General features: G+C 43.3%; 1 protein-coding gene across 1 annotated transcript; it reads right to left on the minus strand.

Annotated features, from left to right (window-relative positions):
• Window positions 1-20,213: 20,213 nt before the first annotated feature.
• On the minus strand, window positions 20,214-22,888 carry SDR42E1 (short chain dehydrogenase/reductase family 42E, member 1). The gene is given in 5 exon segments (XM_044922069.1): window positions 20,214-20,415; window positions 20,418-20,980; window positions 21,169-21,660; window positions 22,280-22,363; window positions 22,857-22,888. Coding segments are annotated over 5 exon segments (1,251 nt in total). The 3' UTR covers window positions 20,214-20,335.
• Window positions 22,889-23,329: the final 441 nt, after the last annotated feature.

Consider the following 23,329-nt stretch of genomic DNA (forward strand, 5'->3'; position numbering starts at 1 on the left):
CCACAGGGCTGCATGACTGCCTCAGTTGGAAGAGCAAGCGACTCTTGATCTCGGGGTCATGAGCTTGAGGTTCCATGTTGGGTGTAGAGGTTACTAAAAAATTAAAAAGGCAGCCAGGCAACAGAATCTAATAATTGATATACCTTGTGACTTAGTTAAATAAAATCTGAACTTAAGCCACTAAGGCCAATGGTCTTAAAATGGGGCAGCCTTACCCCCACCTATCTACCACAGCTTTCTAAGGAATACACAGGGCTCAAATAGTTTTAGGGGATCAATTTTCAGATCCTTACCTTCCTATTTTGCTCTTTCTTAAGACTCATCTGCCTCAGAAAATGCCTTTTTCTCCCCTTAAAAATAAAATGCTGTTTCCCCAGAGTCAGTCTTAAACTATGGAGCATGACTCAAGGTATAACATTTACAATATGAGTGCTTGGAAAGTGAAAGCCTCTTAACAATCAGGTACAAATCCTTCTGCCATTCGGGTGGCTCTCAATTCTTTTGATTTCAATGAAGCTGAAGGAACACCCAAGATTTCTCAGTATCTTAGCATGTAGTTCTGAAGGCCTTGGAAGAATTCAGCTATCACGCTAACACAAAAACGCCTTCTGTTTCTGTCTCCTTATCTCCTCGAACAAAGATCAGCAACACTTGCATACATAAAATTGCCAAAGGAGAAAAGAATTGATACTGTGACCATTCTAACAAAGGTAACCTTCATCCACAGAGAGATGAAATAACAGGGTAGAAGCTTCCTTCAACACACTGACACATTGCCAATGAAATTTTACTATGTTTAATTATTAAAATTTGTACTCTATTAGTTTTATTGACCAAGTTCAATCCAGAAGAAAGTTTCAAATACATCGAGCCTTATGATTTATAGGATATCATAGAATTGTGTTACAAATATGCAAAGAATCAATATAAAAGCCAAAAATCAATAGGCTAAAATTTTGAAGGGAAGTAGAATAAAAATACACATTCAAGGAGTAAAAGGAAAAAGTGTGGTATTTCCTACCATCAAAAATTGCCTTATTCATGTAATTTTTTAGAAGGGTGATAGTGTCTCTCAGCTCTTGTATTTAGAACCTCTAGGCTAAACTTAAAGAGGAATGTAAGCATTTTATTTAAAGATGCAGTATCTACAGCATGCTGACAACTTGGATCCTTTGCAATGATTTACGATGAAAAATTTTAGACATCCATTTAGGAATGTTCAGGCGGATACTCAGATTTTCAAAATTCACTGAAGAGGTCTCTGAGTGTTAAATTTTAAGACGGCTGATCTGGGGCCACTAATTGATGAGTTGCACTTGAAACCAAGAAGGACGGCTAAAAGGGGCCCCAATCCTTTTAACAAATTTAAAATGGATAAAAGTAATTTTCAGGGCACCAGGGTGGCTCAGTCAGTTAAGCGTCCAACTCATGATCTCAATTTAGGTCTTGATCTCAGGGTTGTTAGTTCAAGCCCTATGCTGGGCATGAAGCATACTTTAAAAAAAAAAAAAAATGAAGTTAACTTTCAACTTTCAACTGCATATTGGGTGACTGCAACTTGGGTGACTGCTAACTTTTTGGAGACAACCCTAAAAAGCCATACTCTGGCCAATGGAAAGTTAATAAATAGGTTAAGAAATATGCAGAATGACAAAATTGGCATTTGAAAAACAGTGATTTCTCTTGGTTCTGTCCTTTCTGAAAATTTTTCTTCTTGAAGAACCAGATTCTACAATGACCCTGCCTTTCAGAAATTTCCTCATTTCTTTCTTTTCAATAGGCTTTAAAAAGCTGCATTTGTAAACTTGTGTTTCATTATTAAAGCTTAATTTATTTTTTATATAAACTGTGTGCTTGTGTGTACATAGAAAATGATGTGAATGCGTCACATAAATATTGGCTACTGCTAATGTGAAAATTAAATGGCTGTATCACATTTTTAAAAAATAAAGATTTGGTCTAAATGAATACAGCAATCTGCCCACAATTTGTGTGTGTGTGTTTTAAATATGAATCACTTTTTTGCTCCCATATAAAACAAATACTTCAGCCTTGAGATAGGTACAGTTATAATTCTTTTCTCAAAATGTGTTTTTTGGGGCACCTGGGTGACTTAGTCATTAAGCGTCTGCCTTGGGCTCAGGTCATGATCCCAGGGTCCTGGGATTGAGCCCTGCATTGGGCTCCTGGCTCAGCGGGAGGCCTGCTTCTCTTTCTCCCACTTCCCCTGCTTGTGTTCCCTCTCTCGCACTGTCAAGTAAAATCTTTAAAAAAATAAAAAATAATGTGTTTTTTGGGCACCTGGGTAGCTCAGTCAGTTAAGTGAGCAGATTTCGACTCAGGTCATGATCTCAGGGTCGTGAGATCAAACACTGTGTTGGGCTCTGTGCTGGGTGTGGAGCCTGCTTAAGACTCTTGCTCCCTCTGCTCTGCACCCCCCAACCCACCCCCCAGCTCGGGCATGCTTTCTAAAAAAAATAGTAAAATAAAATGTGTTTTTCTATCCTATTACACTTTTCTTCTAGGTTACTGATCTATCTCCCTTTCAGGAAAAAGTCACTCAATGTAGAAACCCAAGTTTATACAATTAATACATGACCACTCAGCAGTCTGTCAGTCTTTGGAAGAGTATTTGGTGCTAGAGGGGCAATGAGGTTATTATAAGCACGTGTATTTCTCAACTAAGTGATAGGGCATGCTAGAATCATCAGTCATCGTATTTTCTTGCCAAAAGTGGCTGGCACATGGGCAACCATGTTGTGTATCCTAGGACTGTCCCACCCCCGACCCTCAGCCACTGATTGGATTAGTCACCATCTTCCAAAACCTTAAGAACAGCCTATGACAAACCCCCTGCATTTAGAAGATGAAGGAGTAGCAGCAAAAAGCAAAGGCAAAGAAGGAATTAGAACTGCTAAGCTATCTTTTTTAATGGATAAAGTTAGAACTCTCATAAAGATATAAAATGAAGACAGGTCAAAAAATTCACCTCATTAACAAGGGAACCAATAAAATGTTACACTGGTTCAAAGAGTAATTCAAAGAACAATACATATTACAGGCTATCAGATGTCCAGATCATCTGATTCTACACTTGTCATTGTAACTCAGATGATTCTTGTCCATAGACATGCAAACTATGTCCAGTAGAGATTCAAATGTTCACTGTCTGTGGCTATCAACCAGTTTTGCCAAGTTTTTTATCTATTAAGCGAATTTGTTTCAGCATCACCAGTGGACATGAAATCTGACCCCCTACCTTACACCATATACAAAAATAAAGTCCAGTTAAGATTGTAGATCAAAATGTAAAAGATAAAATGGTAACATTTCTAGAAGGTAATCACAACCTTGGAATAGAGAAAAGCTGCCTTGACAAAAAGCAAAGACACCAACCCTAAAGGAAGACTGCTAAATTAGATTCCACTCAAGTTCACAACTGCTGTTTATCAAGAGATGCAATTAGAAGAACAAAAAGGCAAGCTGCAGGGTGGGAGAAGGTACTAGCAATAACATATGTGACAGAGAACCTCAGTCAAAATAGGATTCTATCCCTCCAACAAATCAGTAAGAAAAAGACAATTCATTAGAAAAAGGGCAAGTTTCATGAATAAGCAACTTACAAGACTATATCCAAATGGCTGATAAGTATATTAAAAGATGCTCATTCATTCTTAAGAGAAAATGTAAATTAAAACCACAATAAAATGCCACCACACAATTATTAGAGTGGCAAAAATTTAAAAGCCTAATAACATTAGCAACTTGGCAAGAAGGTAGAGGGACCGGCACACTGCTTGTTTTGTCAATTGCTACAAAATTACATTATAAAGATATTTGACATTGTCTACTGAGTTAAGCCATATGCATACCCTACGACCCAGCAATTCCGCTCCTAAATATATGCCTAATAGAAATGCATGCATATACACACCAAAAGGCATGTACCAGAGTGTCCATAGTACGGTTATTCACAATAGTCAGAAACAGAAGAGCGCTACTGTCCATCTACTGCAGAACCGGTCAATTGTATGTATGTGTTTTCACAATGAAGCATAGACAATGATGACAAACGACTGAGCTATGACAACATGTAACAACATGGACGGACCTCACAACTACAAGCTGAGGGAAAGAGGCTAGAAACACACAAATGTAGCAAAGGAAAAAATGGAATAATCTAAATTAGAAGGATATACAGGAAAATGTAGGCTATCTGTAAGAGGAGACCGGATAAGAAGCGGAGACAGAATGCGGCACAGCACGTGTGGGGAACACGGACACCTTTACCCACTATCGCTGGAGGAACGCAAAATGCAGGGCAACGCCTATCCAGTGGTACCGTATGTCAAACACTTTTTAAAAACTGCACACAGACTGCATTCTACACTGCTTGTTAGCAGACATATGGATGGACAGGGAAAAGCGTAAAAATGGACTGAAACGAGCCTCTACAGGCAAAGACGGAGTCAGTGGGAAGGTGAGGTGAGGTGACAGATAGGGCAAGTTTAGCTCCAGAGATTTTTCTCTTTCAAGCACCGGAAGGGTTGCTCTGTTTGGCACAAATGTGCAAGACGGCTTGCTATACCACAACTGGATACGGGCATATCCCATCTTTCTGATCCACGGGTGAACACTTACACAGAAGAATAGGAATAATGAAAACTCAATGAGGGAGCAAGCCTGGGGAGGGGGGAGGGGAGGAGAGGAATCAGAAGGAGGGAGGAGAGAGACCACGGAGATGAAAACTAATAGTCCAAAATATTAGCAGCTAATATTTCTGGTAGTGAGAAAATGCCATTATATGAGAAAGGAAATTTTCAACTTTTAAGGTTTGTGGGCCCTGCTTGTGGGCTCAGGGAAGCTATACTTTAACATTTAGTTGGGTCAAAAGGACTCAGCTAAACCCCAAGGCATGGGCTCTATTTCTGCCCGAAGCACATGCTGTACATTGGCTTTGTTAAAAAATAACCCAAAAGGAACATTCCAAATATAAAATAGATATCTCTCTCTCTCTCACACACACACACACACACACACACACACACACACACACACACACACACACACACACACACACACACACACACCCCACACACACAATCCCCCTCCCCCTTCCCTGGCTCCTGAAAACAAGATAAAGTCGGTAACTTTCTGGAATGTCCTTCCTCATGATGATTTGTAACTCTTTGTGTAAAACAAAACAAGGGGCATCTGGGTGGCTCAGTTGGTTAAGTGTCTGCCTTCGGCTCTGGTCAAGATCCCAGGGTCCTGGGATCAAGCCCCACATCAGGCTCCCTGCTCATTAGGGAGTTTGCTTCTCCCTCTGCTGCTCCCCCTGCTTGTGCGCTCTCTCTGTCAAATAAATAAATAAAATCTTCAAAAAATAAAACAAACAAAAAGAAAAAACATATATAACCCTCCACTGAAAGAAACTTCCTTCCCTGGAGCACTCTCTTCTTTTTGAGGATTGTCTATCCCTGGGCAGCTGTCTTAACTGGGGTTCAAATAAAACTCTTCGCTGCTCTTTAAAAATTTTAAAGCGGAGCCTGGGTGGCTCAGTCAGTTGAGCCTCCCACTCTTGGTTTTGGCTCAGGTTGTGATCTCAGGGTCATGGGAATCAAGCACAGAGTCCGCTTGGGATTCACTCTCTCCCCCTCTCCTCCTCCCCCACCACACACGCACTCTCTCTAAAATAAATAAATCTTTAAAAAAATTATTTTTAAAAAGGTTCATTTTGCATCAATATATATTATTCTTTTTTCAATTTTACTTTCAAAAAAAAAGGAAAGAAAAATAAAACGATATAAAAAAGATTTACCTGGCAAATTTTAATAAAAGCACAGCTGGAGTAGCTTGTTAATATTAAATAAATTGCAAAGCAAAGCAGGTACCCCTCACAGTAACATTTTACCCTGGTAACAAGAACATTGCCCCAACAAACTGCAATAGACACAAACCTTGATGCTTCTCACAGTATGTGATGCTTCTCACATAAAGCAGATTGGGGGAGAGAAACAAGTTCACAACTGTAGTTAGGGACAAAGAGTTCTCTCTCCGAAAATTATAGCTTAAGGTGACAAAATAAGGACAAAGAGAACCTGAATAATACAAGTCACAAGTTTGATCAAATGCACACATATGGTCCTACAAACACACCTGAACTCTGCACCCAGAGGGTACTGCTTTTGTTTAAGCACATTTACAAATATTGACCAAGCCATGGGGGTGGGGTGTACCACAGGGGTGTACTTGTACTCGGATTTTTTTAAGGGTTCACAATAAAAGCCACAAAGCATTTATTTACAATTGTCCACTGCAGTTCTCAACACCTAATGGGAAGTATGTGTGCTGCCCTCTGAGGACCCAGGGAGGAGGCGGTCAGTGGGGACAACCTGGGTCAGGACAGGGCTGCAGGTGGCCGCACATGGAGCGCCCAGGTCTGTGGGCAGGAGGCAGAGCTGAAGGGAGGATTTTCATAGAATTTTATAAGCTGATTTCAAAAGTCACATGAATAATGTAAAGAAATAGCCTGGGAATTTTGAAAAGAAACCAGAAGGGGAACGTACGTCCTAGCAAATGCAAAAGACCTGATAAATCCATAATAATCGAAACTATGTTATCTCCACAGTGAAAGGTATGAATCAATCAACTTGAGAAAAGGTTGAGAGAGAAACAGGGACACAGGGGGAGGGGGAAATGAGAGGAGGGGAGGGAGGGGTAGAGGAAGGAGAGAAGGTTAGTAGGATGACTAATCCAATTATGTTGAGATGACTGGTCATTTAGTAAACCCCAAGTTACAAATTTACTTCACATCATTCATAAAACTAAATATCAGATAAAGGTAGTAGGGCAAAAACTAGAACTTTAAAATTATTCAAAGAAATATTTTTTTTCCTTCGGAATGGGAAAGACTTCCACAAATATTAAAAGAAAAAAACAACCAAAAAGATAGATTAGCATCTAAATCAAAAGTACTGTTTAACTAAAAAGACAACTGGAACAAAGTTAAAAGGCAAAGGTTCAAAAACCCATCCCTGTCTCATCTGGTAAAATGGTATCATCTAGAATACATCCTAGAAATCCGTATAAAAATGAGCAACCTGACAGAGAAGTGAGGAAAACTAGGACCTTGTAATTCAGCTGGAAAACCCAAACCTCTAACAAGTACCCAACAAGATGCTATCTTTAGTAGTAATCACAGAAGGGTAAAAATCAAAAAATAATAAACCATTTTGTACTCATCAGATTGGCAAAAATTTAAATGTGAGAAAATTCAATGGTGTTGGGGAGCTAGGAACTCTGGTGGGAGGGTAAATTTCTATGGCCAATTTAGGAAATAAGCAAACAAGGTGGCCAACCCACCACCCCACCCCCCTTCCAGTGTTGGTCTAGGCGTAGCTATGGGGTCTCTGTTCTGGCCAACAGGTGCAAGACGAAACCACAGAGTAGGCTTTCCAGAAGGCTTTTTAAAAGGAGCAGAGACTGGAATTCCCTTTGACCTTATCTTTTCTCTCCTTCTTGCCTATAATGACAGGTAGAAATGCAGCCACCTTCTCAGCAAGAACATTAGAATGCAGGCCTAACAGTGTGGAAAGATAGGGCCTGGTCCCTGAGGTCACCATCCTACACCTGCTGACTTCTGGACTCCTTTGCAGCATGAGAACAACCAACCCCTGTTTCTTTAAGCTACTCTAAGTTTGTAAATGAGCAGCTAAATGCATGTCTGGCACGGTAGAATCTATTAAAAGTTCAGTTCTGCTTCTGGGTGTCTATCGTCACGACTCATTTGGAGAGGTGGAGAAGAGCGTTCACAGTGGTGTGGTTTGAGCAGTGGCCAAGCAGAAAACTGAGTAAGCACCAGGAAGGCAACAGCCATATCACCAAGGGTGTACGTACACCATGGAATACCATGCAGCTCCTAAAAAGACTTGGGTAGGTCTACTTCCTTTGATGGTCATAAAGACGACCCATCCCATGCCCCCACGGTATCACACGTTGATGTCACTGGTCCTATAAAACAAAGGCAAGCTGACCTGCCGCAGCTTCTCCCTTGGATGTGTACCCAGCATGGGGCGCAGAAAGGCAATCCGGGCATTAGACCTCCCAGCTCCTAGGCCTCACCCCAGGAGTCATGCAGGTGACGTCGGCAGGGAGGTGGGAGACATAGATGGGGCAAAACCACAGTCGGGAGTGAAGTTCTGATGAGCACCTAGAAGGAGAGCTCTTCCCACACCTGGGGAGCTTCGGGCTTCTAGAGCAGCCTGGGGTGGGGCCGGGGGCAGTCACCCCGGGCTCCGAACACTTCTGTCCCTGTAGTGCTGGCCTGGGCAGGCCTTGTGGATGGCTTCCCAAGTTTGGGATGGTGAAATCCCTGGAGTAGCCACCATAATATTGCGAAGGACAAGGCATCTTTTGAAGCTACTGTTGCCTCTGCTACCAACGCAGTGATGGCCAATTACAGGGACAATTACCTGCACTCCGGGGTGCGGGCGGCTTTTAGGTTGTGAGAAAATGAAGAGTAAAACATTTATGACGCATTTTACAAATGCTTTTGGAGACACGTTGCTCTATTTACTGAAATATCAAGTTCCATTTGAATTCGCTGGATTGTTTTCCTTGTTGCTTGAATCCTACAGTATTCTGCAAAATAGTTTATTCTACGGTATTCACCAGGTTGATATTGGAGTTTGTTCAAGTCTATCGTTGTGCTGCATAATTTGTACCAATATTTACTGAAATGTTTATTTTTCTACATGCACAATGGCTCCTAGAAGAGGAATTTATTCCAATGTATTAGTTTGCTACGTGACTTTTACCAGGTTTTACTGAGATTTGCTTCATTTTGCCTGTACTGCAGAAAAATGCCTTCAAATATATTTTGCATCGTGGCTTTCTTTTTTAGTTCCCAGTATTCAATGAAATACAGTGCCTGTGTTGGTCAGTATACTCCCACATGTCAAATCACCTTCCCTTCCACGGGTAAATACATTCTGCAGCTAGCTGCATCAAAGGATCACTGACAAACACATATACATAAGATTTCCTTTAGCTAGGTAATTTTAGACTGATATTTCAGGATTGGTCTAGAATATTGCTGCATACTCAGAATTTAGAATTTCCTACTTGAGTCTACCGTACATGTACAAAATGATATTTTTTTCCTTTAAAACCACTTCATAGTAGCTTTAATACATATATTATGGAAAAACACTTAATTCTTTATATATTTCAGGATCTTATATAGAGAGTGACCACTCAATTTATTATAGACAATGAGACACATTTGAAAGTGAAAGCAGGGAGGGGGGCACGCCTGGGTGGCTCAGTCGGTTAAGCTGCTGCCTTCAGCTCAGGTCATGATCCCAGGGTCCTGGGATCAAGCCCCGCATCGGGCTCCCTGCTCAGTGGGGAATCTGCTTCTCCTTCTCCCTCTGCCTCTCCTCCTTGCTCTTGCTCGCTCTCTCTCAAATAAATAAAATTTAAAAAAATCTTTTAAAAAAAAAAGAAAGTGAAAGGCGGCACTACTAAAAATTAGGATGAGACTACAGGAATGGAATTGGAATGGTCCTTGCCAAACTGCGACATGCAGTCACCATATTATATACCAGCACACCTCCTATGTCAGCAAATAAGGAATATATACTAATATCAGTAGATCATCATGATGCACTATTTTTGAGAAAGAGATTGAGAGAGAGAGAGAGAGATTGAGAAAGCACGTGGCGGGGGGGGGGGGGGCAGAGGGAAAGGGAGAAAAAATTCCAAGCAGGCTTCCTGCTGAGCGCAGAGCTCAACACTGGACTCAATCCCACAACTCCGAGATCCTAACCTGAGCCAAAATCAAGAGTCGGACACTTAACCTACTGTACTACCCAGGCACCCCATGATGCACTGTTTAATGAGAAACACAAACAGCAGAAGGAACTGTAGGGTAGGAGACAACAGTATGGAGAAAAAGGAATACTACAGCCCTATCTCCTATACAAGTCTATACATATACAGAATTTCGAACACATTGGTAAAAGCCTGCAGTGTTTTAACTTTTTACAAGGAAAATGTATTCATGCATTAGTTGTATAGTTACTTTTAAAACTAAAAAGGGGTATTCTGAGTGTATAGGATTAACAGCTTGACTGATACTCCATTTTGAGTTGGTTTTTCAGCCTGCATGGTTTAGAACAAAGACACACCATTGTGACTGTCCAAGTACAACAAAATGTAAAGCAGACACGCACAGATTACCATTTTTTCCTCTAACACAGTGTAACCTGCTCTCCAGCTTAAAAAAAAAAAAGCCTCTGGAACTTCAGAGCTCAAAACATCACTGAACTGATGTCTTTATTAAAACCACAGTAAACAAGATGGCACCTATTACAAGGCCAGGAGTCAATGAATCATTTTCATCTCCACCTTCCCTGTCTGAACATCCAATTCTCATTCACACCCCAGTCCTGCATGGCTAATTGCTTAGTGAGTCTTCCACTTGAATGCCTCAAACTCAACCAGGAGGTCCCATCGACTCCCGTACACCACCAGCTCCCCCTCCAAAACCCTCCTGCCTCCCCAAGCAGAACAGCTATTAATTTTAACAATCTATGTGCATATAGTGCTTTGCAGGTTACAAAGGGGCCTACACGCCACCTCACTGACCAAGCTCCCCCGTGAGAGGAGTAGGAAATGCTTTATCTCCTCCTTACAGATGAGTGGCAGATTGGTTCAAAGTCACATTGCTAATAAGAGGAGGATCCCACCTAAGGCAGGGCAAACAAATGCATGTGTTCCTTGACCACTGGGGGGCCATGAACACGCACCACCAAGTAATTCCTTTCCACTTCCCACGGCTTAGAGAAACCTCCCCTCGGAAGTGCTTCGAAAAAAGTTCACCTTTCTGTGGGAGAACTGAAATCATTTAAGGATAGCCCGACAAGTTGGACTTTGCATTTTCATTACTTTGACAGGTTTCTTATCAGGCTCGTGCTCCACACCCAGAACGGTGTAAGAGACTGCAGGGGAGGCCACGCTGTCCATCACCAGAGGGTAATCCTTGGGCTCTGCTCCCAAGATAGGATTTAAGATGCTACTCTAGGAGAGGAGATTAACACATGTGCAGTATGACCAATGCCAGTATTGGATTAGGTACAAAAACAAATCAAGTTTTCTTAGAGGATGTTCTATGGGTTATTAAGGCTCTAACATGCCATACTGCTTAACTGACCTACACACACACACACACACACACTCCAGCCCCACACACGTGCATTTATACAGTAAAATGCTTTGCTTGTCGGTAGAACTAGGAGTTTGTGCAGCAGGAGTACAGGTAAGTGCTTCTTGCAACAAATAAAATAGTAATAGTATTTTAATGACAAATAGTGGCTGGGTGATGTCTGGCCTTGAATACACATCATGCATGATGGCCACTGCAGACATGGCCATCAAGAGTTTGGTGTCTGGATCCAAGTGGACATAGCTCAAATCTCAGCTTTGCCACTTCCTAGATGAATGACCTTGGGTGACCTTGGGTAAGATGCTCCATCTTTCTAAACCTCCATTTCCTCACATGTAAACTAGAGATAATAAATGTACCTACTTTTAAAAGTCATTGAGAGGGGCGCCTGGGTGGTTCAGTCAGTTAAGCATCTGCCTTTGGCTCAGGTCCTGGGACTGAGCCTCACATCAGGCTAACAACCCCCTGCTCCTCTGAGCAGGGAGTCGGCTTCTCCCTCTGCTCCCCTCCTCCCACTTGCACTCGCCTACTGACGCACGCGCTCACACTCTATCTCAAATAAATAAGATCTTTAAAAAAAGGCATTGAGAGAACTAAATGAGCTTAAGAAATATAGACAGCCTTACACATGGTAAATGGTCAACAAATAGTAGCAATTAACTATTAAGAATGATTGTTTTTGAGTAACTTAGTCAACGAGAGTGGCAGGTAATATTCATCATTATCCTAGTGTTTAACACACCTAGGAGCAAAATCCCTACGGAAGTTACTTGACCACAACTCAGTGGGGGTGTTTTAATTGCCCCAGCGACACAGCAAATAATTCCTCCTCAAAGCTGGGCAGCGCTTCAAACCTCTATTAGTTACTCAAGACACTAACATGTAGGGGATGGTTAAGGGTATGTGACGACCCATTCTCATAACACAATTTAAAAATACGTATTGGCAAGAAATTATTTCACTCTTAGATCTGTAATAAGGCTCCACTGGAAGACTGGAGGAAAAAAGACATCTAGAATATTCACCAGGATTAAAATCCTACATATTAGCAATGAAGAATTTTTTAATTACTTGCATGCTTCAACCAGCTCTGTTAAAAATAAGCATTGCAAAACACTGCAATTAAACCCCTTGTTGGCTGAAAGACACTTGCCCAGGTCACCTTACTATGTGTAATTTCTTTGTAGTGAGCTAGGTTTTGCCCCAGCTGTACTTGATTCCAGTAACAAAGATATATTTCTGGGTGCGCATGAGTTCTAAAATACAGAGGGGTAACATCTTATGAATTTGCACAGCTTAGAAATACCATGGACTGGTTGACTCCATTCCTGGTTAGATTTTCAATAGCAAATGGCGAGTCTGTGCTAAGAGATCAGGTAACCAGGCCCAACCACATGGACTGCAGAACGAGCCCTTTGGCCAAAAGCAGCCGGTTCCAGGTGGACTGGAGTTTGCACAGAGATATGGCCAGGCTTGTCAGGGAACCAAGGACTGCACATGCACAAAGGGGGAGGCGGGAGGTCACCTGAGTCTAAAGTCCTTTTGTGAGTCCCATCCCCCTCTTTATTCATTCAGCAAAGGGGTGCTGAGCATGTGGTGTCACAACGCACTAGGAGGGAAGACCAAGGAGCATTCAGGAGCCTCTCACTTAGCATCCTGCAAAGGGTATCAGTCAGCATTTCTCACCTCCTTGTTGGAAGACAAGAAACACCTGGAGTACACAGTCCCAGCCCACTCAGACCTTCCGAATCAGTAACTGCCAGGGGAAGAGTCCGGAATCTGCATAGAATTTTTATTGTAGTAAAGTATACATAACACAGAGTTCTGAAATTGTTGGTTTCTGATCATTTTTTCCCCTGGTTTACTGGTTGCTTTGGCGAAACAACTAACCCCTAAAGTTTCTCTCTCTGCTATTCTGCATCACATCGCTCCTCTGTTACTTTCTTTTTTAAAATAAAAATGGTATATATTTAAGGTGTACAACATAAGGATCTTATACATATATACACAGATAATGAAGTCATTACTAGAGTCAAGCTAATTATCTCCTCCCATAGTTACTTTTGTGATGAGAGCACCTGAAATAAATCTAGAGCGCTAACATACCCCAGGAGGGCTGCAGTTAACAATCCTGTACTAAATACTGGCATCTGTATTTTTAACTTGGGCCTCCAGTGTTATGTTCAGGGAGAGCTGGGAGCCACAGGTTTAAAGGAGTGGGTAAGGGGAACAGCAGAGCCACATGAGGTCACCTGGCTGATAAATGCATTCAGCCAATCAAGAAGCATTTATTGGGCAGGTGAAGGGCTGTATGGTGTTCTCCGGATAAAGAAATGGACAAAACAGCCATGGCCCCTGCCCTCATAAGGACACCAAAATTCTGGGGGAACAAATCACTTTGTCAAACAATTTTCTTAATAAAGAGAGAATTTGAACTAGGTTGCTGAAAGCCTATCAGCCCAGACACGCAGGATTCTATAAATGGACATTAGTCCAACTCAGCAAGAACGCCAGCCAATGTTTGGTTCCCCGCGGGATAAAAGCGCACTCCCCTCGGGCTCCCCACCCCCTAGGGCAGAAGGCACACAGGTGAGTGGAGAATGAGTGCCCTTAGGCACCACAGAATGCGTTCAACTGTGCCCAGGAGTGAGCTGTGGAGACTATTAACTAAGACCTTTTGCAATGCATGGAGAAAAACCCAACTCGAGACAAACAAAAACTTGAAGCAGGAAGAAAATGCAGTGAGACTCACAGGACAAGACGATCCAGGATGAAGTCAGCCTTGGGTACAGCTGGGTGGTGGACTCGGTGAGGTCTTCAAGGACCTTCTCTGTCACCCTTTCTGGGCTCTGGGGTCCTTAACTCCCAGCCGGAGCCAGGAATCCAAACAACGTTTTCAGAGCTTAGTCTCTCTTCCGGGGTAGAAGAGTCCCCGGCAGCCCTGAATCCTAACCTCGGGATGAAGCCACCCCAGCAGGCAGAGTTTCTCCAAACAGCTCCAGGAGAAAAGTGGAAGGGACGATGCTGATTGGTCCCCCCTTGACCAATGACTGTGCTCGGGAGGATGGCCGCCTTCTGATTGGCCAGGTCTTGCACAAGGAGGTCAGCACCAAGGAATGGGCTGGGAATGGGTATCTCTCACCAAAGAGGGGAGAGGAGTGTCATTCTCCAAAGCAAGGGGTGCTGGCAGACAGGGACAATTTTAATAAGACACGAACTGCTGGTGTTGGATGCCAAGACCAGCTAACATGGGGACCATTAACCCCAGGGTGCCCAACGGGGTGAGAGCTAGTTCTACGTTGTCTGGAAGGCGAGGGAATTTGGAAAAGAATGCGAGATAGGAGGTACACCAACAATTGTCAGTAAAACAATCTACAGCAAAACAATACTGGCTTTCTTATAATCAACATTTTACGTGATTGAGAAAAATAAAACCTTGGGGTGCCTTTCTCAGGTCATGATCCCAGGGTCCTGGGATGGAGCAGAGCATTGGGCTCCCTGCTCATCGGGGAGCCTGCTTCTCCCTCTGCCACTACCCCTCCCCCTGCTCGTGCTCTCTCTCTCTCTGTCAAATAAATAAAATCTTTTTTAAAAAAAAGAAACCCCCCCTGCCCCAAGGCCTACTCTGTAGCCTTGAGAAATACTCCAGCCTAGGTCATTTGGTGCCAGAATTAGTCACTTGGCCCCCAGGAAACTGCTGTTTGTAACATGGCACCCTCTGATACTCGTGTTTAGAACAGCACTAAGGAAATCAAGTGTTTCCACCGGACGGAAAAGGCCCTTCTTCCCTTTTTTGCAGACGTAGGCAGTTTTGCGTTACCTTTGGTTTCCATTGCAAGGCTCTTTGTCACAGGGTATGATCCTCCAACACACTTACCAATGACCGCCCAACTATACCTTGGAAGCACTGGCTGGGGTGGCATTGCTGGCTGATTCATGCCCAGTGTCTAGAAGCGCCCCTGTGTGCACAAGCGTAAACGTGGTTTCGCATCATTAGGCAGGTTTGGGGATTCAATCCGAGGTTGAGGGAAGGGGAGGGCAACTAGGAATGTTAGAACTAATGGAATTCCTTAACTGTGGTATCTCCTGACCTGAGAAAGGAAGTGCGTTACCTTTCAGAAAATAGACTTGGGGTGCCTGGGTGGCTCAGTCATTGAGCGTCTGCCTTCGGCTCAGGTCATGATCCCAGGGTCCTAGGATCGAGCACCGCATGGGGCTCCCTGCTCCGCAGGAAGCCCGCTTCTCCCTCTCCCATTCCCCCTACTTGTGTTCCCTCTCTCTGTGTGTCTCTCTGTCAAAAAAAAAAAAAAAAAAAAAAAAAAAGACTTCTTTCAAGTGGTCCGTTTTCAGCTGCGACGTGGAGAACTCAAATAACTTTCCACTTTGCCCGCATCCCTCGCCCTTCCCTGAACTTATTCCAGCATATCGGAGCTCCACCACATCACATGGAACATGACCTTGCTTATTTACTAGACCCCATCTAGTCTTGATTTCGTCAACACACGATGCTAGAATAGTAGGTTGGCCATTTTTCCCAGTCAACAGTTTACAAATGCTAATGTATGCACCAGAAAGGAGTGTTCACCCTCAGAAGGAAAAATAACGTTCCTTAACAAATACCTACCGAACTCCTGTTCTGTGCAAGGTGTTAGGGATAGAGGAGCTTACAGGCATTAGACAAATAATTGCACCAACTATTCCAGTTGTGATAAAAGCTGTAAAAGAGAAGCAGGTGGTATGAGTTTGTAGCAGGAGGACCACACCTACACTGTTGGGATCATGGAAGGCATCTGGAAGAAGGGAGCTGAAGCTGAGGCATGAAAAAAACATTAGGCATCAAGTGAGGAGGGATGTGAGAAGCTGGGAAGCCGGAACCTGCAAACACCTGGTGTAGTTCAGGCAGAGAAGGGAGTGTGGGGGAAGTGATCTTGAAGCAGTTAGCAGGGGCCAGATCAAGCAAGGCCTCCCTCGGACTCACATTAAGGATTTTCAGCCTATATCTGAGGAGAGTTTTGAGCAGGGAAGTGACATACATTTACATATAGGATCACTTTGCTTGGCCCATGGAGAACGGATTGAAGGAAGGCAGGAGGGTATGTAGGTGGAAGAGAAAAGAGGGTATTATTGGAGCCTAGGGGAGAGAGGTAACACCTGTTCACTGGACAACATTGAGGCATGAACAGATGTTAAAGTCAGTGGGCTTCAAGGGGGGTTAGGTGTGTCAAGGGCAGGCAGGGATCGAAGATTATCCCAGATTTCTGGCATAAGAAATTCAGCGGGTACTGGTGATGCTTACTAAAGAAAGAAACCCTATAATTTGGAGGGGTTGTGTGATATGTTGATGGAGAGGTGCATGTGACATACCCAGGTGGAGATGTAAGGGACTTGGATAGATGGGTCTGGAGCTCAGAATGGTCTGAGCTGGAACTCTATTTAGTAGTATGTATTTGGGATAGAGATGGAAATGAAAGCCAGGGGTTTGGACGAGATCAGGAGCTTGGAGAAATTATGATATTAGAAGAGGGTCTAGTAATGAGCACTGAAGAAATCTACCACTTAGGACTGGAGTGGAGGAGAGGACAAGGGAACTGACGAGACATAGGAGTGTGGTAGTGGGCTCCAACATGGCCATCAGTGATTCCCCACCACCTAGTCTTTATGTCCTGGGTAGTCTCCTGCCACATGCAACAGGGCTAACCTGTGTAGCCAATATGGTACTATGCAAATGACAGTGCATGACTGAGGCTGTGGCTATAAAACCTTTTAAGATTTAAGAGACCTAAGGTGGTACTTAAAAGTGTTGTTCAAATACTAAAGCTTTTAGGAATCTTAAGGGTATTGTCCCTCAGCAGCCTGAGCAGAAGCCCAAGGTAGAGAAGGACTTATCTCAAACTTGTGGGTGTGGCTTTTGCATAATGGGGTGAACTGGAATAAGACTCCCAGGAGACACACAGTGTTCAGAAAAATTATATTTGCAGTAGCACCACCAGCTTGGGCTGAAAAAAGATACTCTACAAAGTGTAAAGAGGTCTTTAGACCTCCCAAATTCTACTGGGTGGTAGCAGGCTGAGAAAACGATGTAGCTGTAAATATGGGCTACCTTTAATGGAAAAGGAGACTCAGAGGATGGAACCAAGAGCCCAGCCTCCAAGATGGCCCCCAACATTCCCCACCTTCTGGTATTCAAACCTTTGGGTACTTCCTTCCCACACTGAATAGGACTGACCTGTGTAAACAGTATATTATGGAGTGACAGTGTGTGACCTTTGAGGATAAGTCATGAAAGACATTGTACCTTCCACCATGCTCTCTTGGATCATCTGCTCTGGGGGAAACCAGCTACCATGTCATGAAAACATTCAAGCAGTCCAATGGAGATGCCTACATGGTGAGGAACTGAGCCTCCTGCCAACAGTCACGTGGATCAGCCATCCTGGAGGTGGATCCTCCAGCTTCAGTCAGGCTTCCAGATGACCGCAGTACCAGATATCATGAGATGACCCTCATGAGGGACCCTATGCAAGACCAACCCAGTTCAGCTGCATCCAAATGCCTGACCCATAAAAACCGGGACGTAATGTTTGTTGTTCTAGGATCATATGTCTAGGAGTGATTTGTTAAGATGATATGTCTTAGGGTAATTTGTAGTAGATCTTGAGGTAATACAATAGGTAATTAATACAAGGAGAAAGACCAAGAATGAGTTCATGAACAGTGAATGAACTGTTTCAAGGAAAGAGTGGACAACAGTGTCAAATGTTATGGCATAGCCAAATGCCTCACACCTGGATGACAAGAGACCCCATATATCCGTCCTGAATTCCATGTGGATCTCTTGATTGTGGAAAACAACAAAACCAATCAAAACCCCACTATACTCAGTATACTTGGTGTAAGAAAACTAAGAAGTATCTGTCATTCTTTTGAAGGACTTCAATAAAAACATGTTTTGAAAGTCTGCGACGCCTCTCAGTAACAGCGGACAAATGTTTTACTGAACGTACCCGCTCCATCAGTGACCTCGTGTGGACACGCCGTGCCATTAGTGGGCTGTAAGGCGGCAGAGGGCAGAGGAACCCGCCCTATAGCACCTGCACTGTTGGGTATGCCATAGGTGCTCATACAAGGTAACTCCAGACTAAAGCAAAAGCTTAAGATAGGGGCGCCTGGGCGGCTCAGTAGTTAAGCATCCAACTCTCGATTTCAGCTCAAGTCATGATCTCAGAGTAGTGAGATCGAGCCCCACATCAGGCGCTGTGCTGGGCATGGAGCCTGCTTGGGATTACCTCTCTCCCTCTGCCCCATCCCCAACAACAACAAAAAAAACCTTAAGATAGAAAAGACTCTAAATACCACTACCTCGTATTTATGTGGTAATTTATATATTAAAAGTACTTTCACGACATCTTATTTTGTGCTCACAACAAACCTTGTGAGGTGGATGGTGGGTTTGTAGAAAAGGCAAATACAAGTCATTCCTATTTCCCAAGTGAGGAAAGTAAGAGGCTTCAGTTACTGGATTAAAGCCACACAGTATCTTCATGGTTGCAGGTCTTCTGGTATCAGGTTGAGCATTTTTTCCAAAATACCCAGGTAGCATTTACCAGGGAGTATTCATCTAGCTTCCTCTTTCTGCCAGTAATCTCAACACAATTCTAACGTAACCTTCTGCAGCAATCTCTGCCTTGTGCTTGAATACTGTCTTTTCTGAAGCTGGAATCATGGAACGGGTAAAGATTCTCTGTCTTCTTTTCACTTTGGTTCCTGTGCAAGAGGACACCTTGAATGCCTTCCACGGCAGTCCTCAAGGGTGGCTGGACAATACCACCATTGTTCAAAACATTCTTCACTGGAAGTTGCCTTCTGAGAACCCAACTTCTTCCCAGAAGAAAACCAGTCTACTGGTTGAGAGTTATGTTTCATTTTTAAATTACAAATGGCATCATTAGCTTGATCATCTTCCTTAGTCAGATGTGTGGCTGTTTCCTAAACTTCAATCTAAGCTCAGAGACCAAAACTTTACAAACACTGAGTATATTCAAACTTGCTTGTTACAGACTGAGGGCTTATCACAAAGACGTTCCAGAAAGGTTAGTGACAACAGCACCCTCTGAACAGAATTCCCCTGAGGAAGAAAACCCTCTTAAGGAATATATAGCAACGATATGAATAAAAACAATGGCTTGTGTGTGTGTTGAGTGGCCCTTTATACGTCTTGTCTAATTTAATCCTCAGAAGAATCCTATGAGGTAAGACAAAGTTCTGTTTGTTTAAAACTCAAACATTACCACGCGGTCACACATGGGTCATGCCTTATATCATAAAGGGCAAGAACTAATTCCTAAATCCTACAGGAATGAAGAGCTAATGCCTCTCAACAGCTACCATCTCCTCAGAGGGTTGGTCTGTAGGGATCTGACCCAATTTGGGGTTTTTCACACATTTTCAAGCCTGTTAGTGTTCTGCCATTCCCATATCAGTGCACATTTTAGTCTATTTTCAGTGGATGCAGAGTGTAGGGAACAGAAATAAGTACATTTTTGGCTCAGAGAAATTCAAGACATTTCCAATCTTCCTCAGTCTGGCTCCATGGCTCCAATATGATTTCTATCATACCCATCTAAAGGAGAAGGATACAAGGAATTACATTTCAACTTTGTCTTTGCTTCTTTTTTTCTCCTATCAGCTTAGTGCAAGAAGGTAAGAAATGAAGACTTGATCCAAGAATCTATTCTTAAGTAGCAATTTGAAGAGCCAAAATTTGCTACCAGATATCTATTTCTATCTATCTAGATATATATTTAGATCTAGATAGACATTTTAAACCCATAGTTCTTTTTTTTTTTTTTTTTAAAGATTTTATTTATTTATTTGAGACAGAGAGAATGAGAGAGAGAGAGAGCACATGAGAGGGGGGAGGGTCAGAGGGAGAAGCGGGCTCCCTGCCAAGCAGGGAGCCCGATGCGGGACTCGATCCAGGGACTCCAGGATCATGACCTGAGCCAAAGGCAGTCGCTCAACCAACTGAGCCACCCAGGCGCCCTAAACCCATAGTTCTTGAAAACCATCTCAGCAAGTGTGTTCAGGTCCTTATTTCTAGTTCCCTCATAGTGACAGAACCATAAAAGTAGGCAGCCACGTGAGAACTGCTATAGCCAAGAGTAAGACCATCAGCCCATCCCAAAAAGACACTCAGAGTCACGATTCCCAGGACTTCTGCCATGACCATGGGCTTTAAACCATTCTACTACTTCCTGGAGGTCAAATGGCTGAGGCTCATAACCGAGCTCCTTCTGGGCCTTCTCTAGGCTAAAGTAATGTGTGACGCCAGTTTTGTAAACTTCTGTGCGGGTGAGGAAGGGCTGGAAGTTGTAGAGTCGACCTAAAATGAAGTGAACCACTTCTGTTAGGAAAGCAAAGCAGCAGACGAGGGTCAACGGCAGGCGGACAGATGGGAACGTGTAGCCTAGGCCCTCAACCAAAGGCCGGAAGAACTCAAAGTTGTTCACGGGCCTGCCATCTGAAATGAAGTAGGGCTGCCCAGAGGCAATGCGGCCCTTGGCAGCTCTCAGAGCCTCTGAGGCCAGAATGTGAGCCTGTACCAAGTTATCCACATGGACAAATTCAACCAGGTTCCTAGGATCTCCGTACACAAACTTGAACAGACCCCTCTCAATGTACCTCACTATCCTGGGAAGGTGCCTTTGTTCTCCAGGCCCATAGATACCAGCCGGCCGCAGAGCACAGCTTCTTTTTTTTTTTTTAAAGATTTATTTATTCATTTGAGAGAGCAAGAATGAGAGAGAGTACGTGAGAGGGGGGAGGGTCAGAGGGAGAAGCAGACTCCCCGCTGAGCAGGGAGCCCGATGCGGGACTCGATCCAGGGACTCCAGGATCATGACCTGAGCCGAAGGCAGTCGCTTAACCAACTGAGCCACCCAGGCGCCCCAAGAGCACAGCTTCTTAAGACACCATCACTTCTTACCAGGCTGGTACCATTGGCCTCCAGCACCTTCTTCTCTGCAATAGATTTGGTCCGAGAGTAGTGATCGGGATGGAGGTGAAGAGGTAGGTAAGGCAGAGATTCATCTCCATTTCTGATAACTTGACCTCCAAAGATGACATTGAAAGTGCTGGTGTAAACAAATCTTGGCACCCCTCTCCTCCTGCAAACCTGGAGGATGTTGTCTGTGCCCCCCACATTGACTTCTTCAATCAGGCTCCAATTCAGCTGCTCCCGCCCCGACATGCCATAAGAGGCAATATGGAACACACACGTGACATCCACATCCTGGAAGGCGCTCTCCACGTCAGAGAGGTGGCGAATGTCTCCATGGATAAACTTGATTCCTTCTGGAATAGAATGAGCAGGGCTGCTGATGTCGAACAGAATCACATGGAATCCTTTCTGGTTCAGAGCACAGCCTAGGCTGAGATGAGAAGCAAGTTAGATCAAATCGCTAGTAAGCTATGCCTAAGGAAAAGTGCATAAAATAATTTACCAATCAGTGTAGGGCTGATCCAAGCCTTCTAGGCTCATCCCAAGTCCCTTACTTTACATGTTCATTGGTGCAACTCTTACTTACGTAAGTAAGTATGCAAATATTCAAAACTGAGGATCCACACATCTACTCGAATTAAACTGAGAGGCTTTATCTTCTAATACGGTGGCATCTACATATTCCATTCCCCCCCCCCTCTGTTTATGAAACCACCACCCATTCTTTGGAATATTTATGAATGATAACAGAACTGCAAAAGAATAACTATTATTTCTAATGTTTTTGGTGATGTCAGTTATCTCCCTAATTTAATACCTTTACAAAGAATTTTTCTTAAAGTAGAATACATCTGTAGTTCTGAATTTCAGCATCTGAGCAGTGGGCAACCTAGTTCATTTGTGATTTAACACTATTCAAACAAGTAGAAGCTGACACTACATTAATGTCAGAGTTGAAGGCTCTGTTTTTTTTCCAGCAACTAAAGGCTGTTTTTTCCAGCAACTACCAGTAAAATAATTCCATGGACATATGTGATCGATGCACTGACCGGAAACCAAAATAGCCTCCTCCTCCTGTAATGAGGACAGTTTCCTTTGGAGATTTTTTGAAAGTCCATGTGTGACAGTCAAAAGATCACTGGACCTATGAGAAAGAAGTATGCAACACTGTTACTGATCCCTCAGAGGCTACTGCTGCAGCAAAAAACAGGGCGCTGATAATAAGCTCACAGGCTTATGAAAACCCAGCAAATGCCCGACATAATGGGCACTCCATGAAGCCATTTCTCCAATTTCCTTTTCTTCAAGCTCTAGAGTCTGGGGATTGATTGCTCTATTATATTTCCACATACCATGATTACACCTCTCAAACGTACACGGTTGCACAAAGCCTGACAAGTTCTTCTGGATGAGTGTACTAAGTACATCAGATGGCCAGGAAAGCTAACCGGTCCATCATGCAGCGATCAGTTGGTGTGGCGCCTACCGAGGCTGTTTCCAAATACACTGGATGTCAGTCACTGATACTTCACCCCAGACTTCTTCCCTTCAGTATGTAGGTCTGCTTGAATGTCACTTGCTCAATCAGAGACGCTTCTCTGATCCCCCTAAAAGAGCTTCCCTTACCTTAAATACGGCTTTGTTTCTTCATGATACATTTCGCTATATAAAATTATTATTATTATTATTATTTTTTTTACTATTGCTCTCCTTCCAAGAGAACTGAGTAAGTTCCATGAGAACTGAGACCTTCCACCTTTTCCACTGGCAGGTCTGTACCAGAACCTAGAACATGGCAGATGCTCAACAAATATTTGTTCAAATTATGGACGATTTTGAACACTGTGAAATACATCCAGTTCAGTAAAATTATGATGGGCACAAATGACGCAGGGCCCTGCAGTGTGTAAGAGTCATCGTTATGTTTGTCAACGAACACTGCTACTTTCATTTAACTTCTCTTCTGAGAAATGCTGAGTTATGGAGTGAAAACAACACAAAGCTAAATGAGACAGAATTCTGCTTTCTGGAATTTATGATGGAGAGAGCCTTTTGCAAATATCTAAACTACAAAGCGAAAAGGAGAAAACAAGATTACT

This window comes from Neomonachus schauinslandi, chromosome 16, assembly GCF_002201575.2.
Source record: "Neomonachus schauinslandi chromosome 16, ASM220157v2, whole genome shotgun sequence".
NCBI classification, from domain to species: Eukaryota; Metazoa; Chordata; class Mammalia; order Carnivora; family Phocidae; genus Neomonachus; species Neomonachus schauinslandi.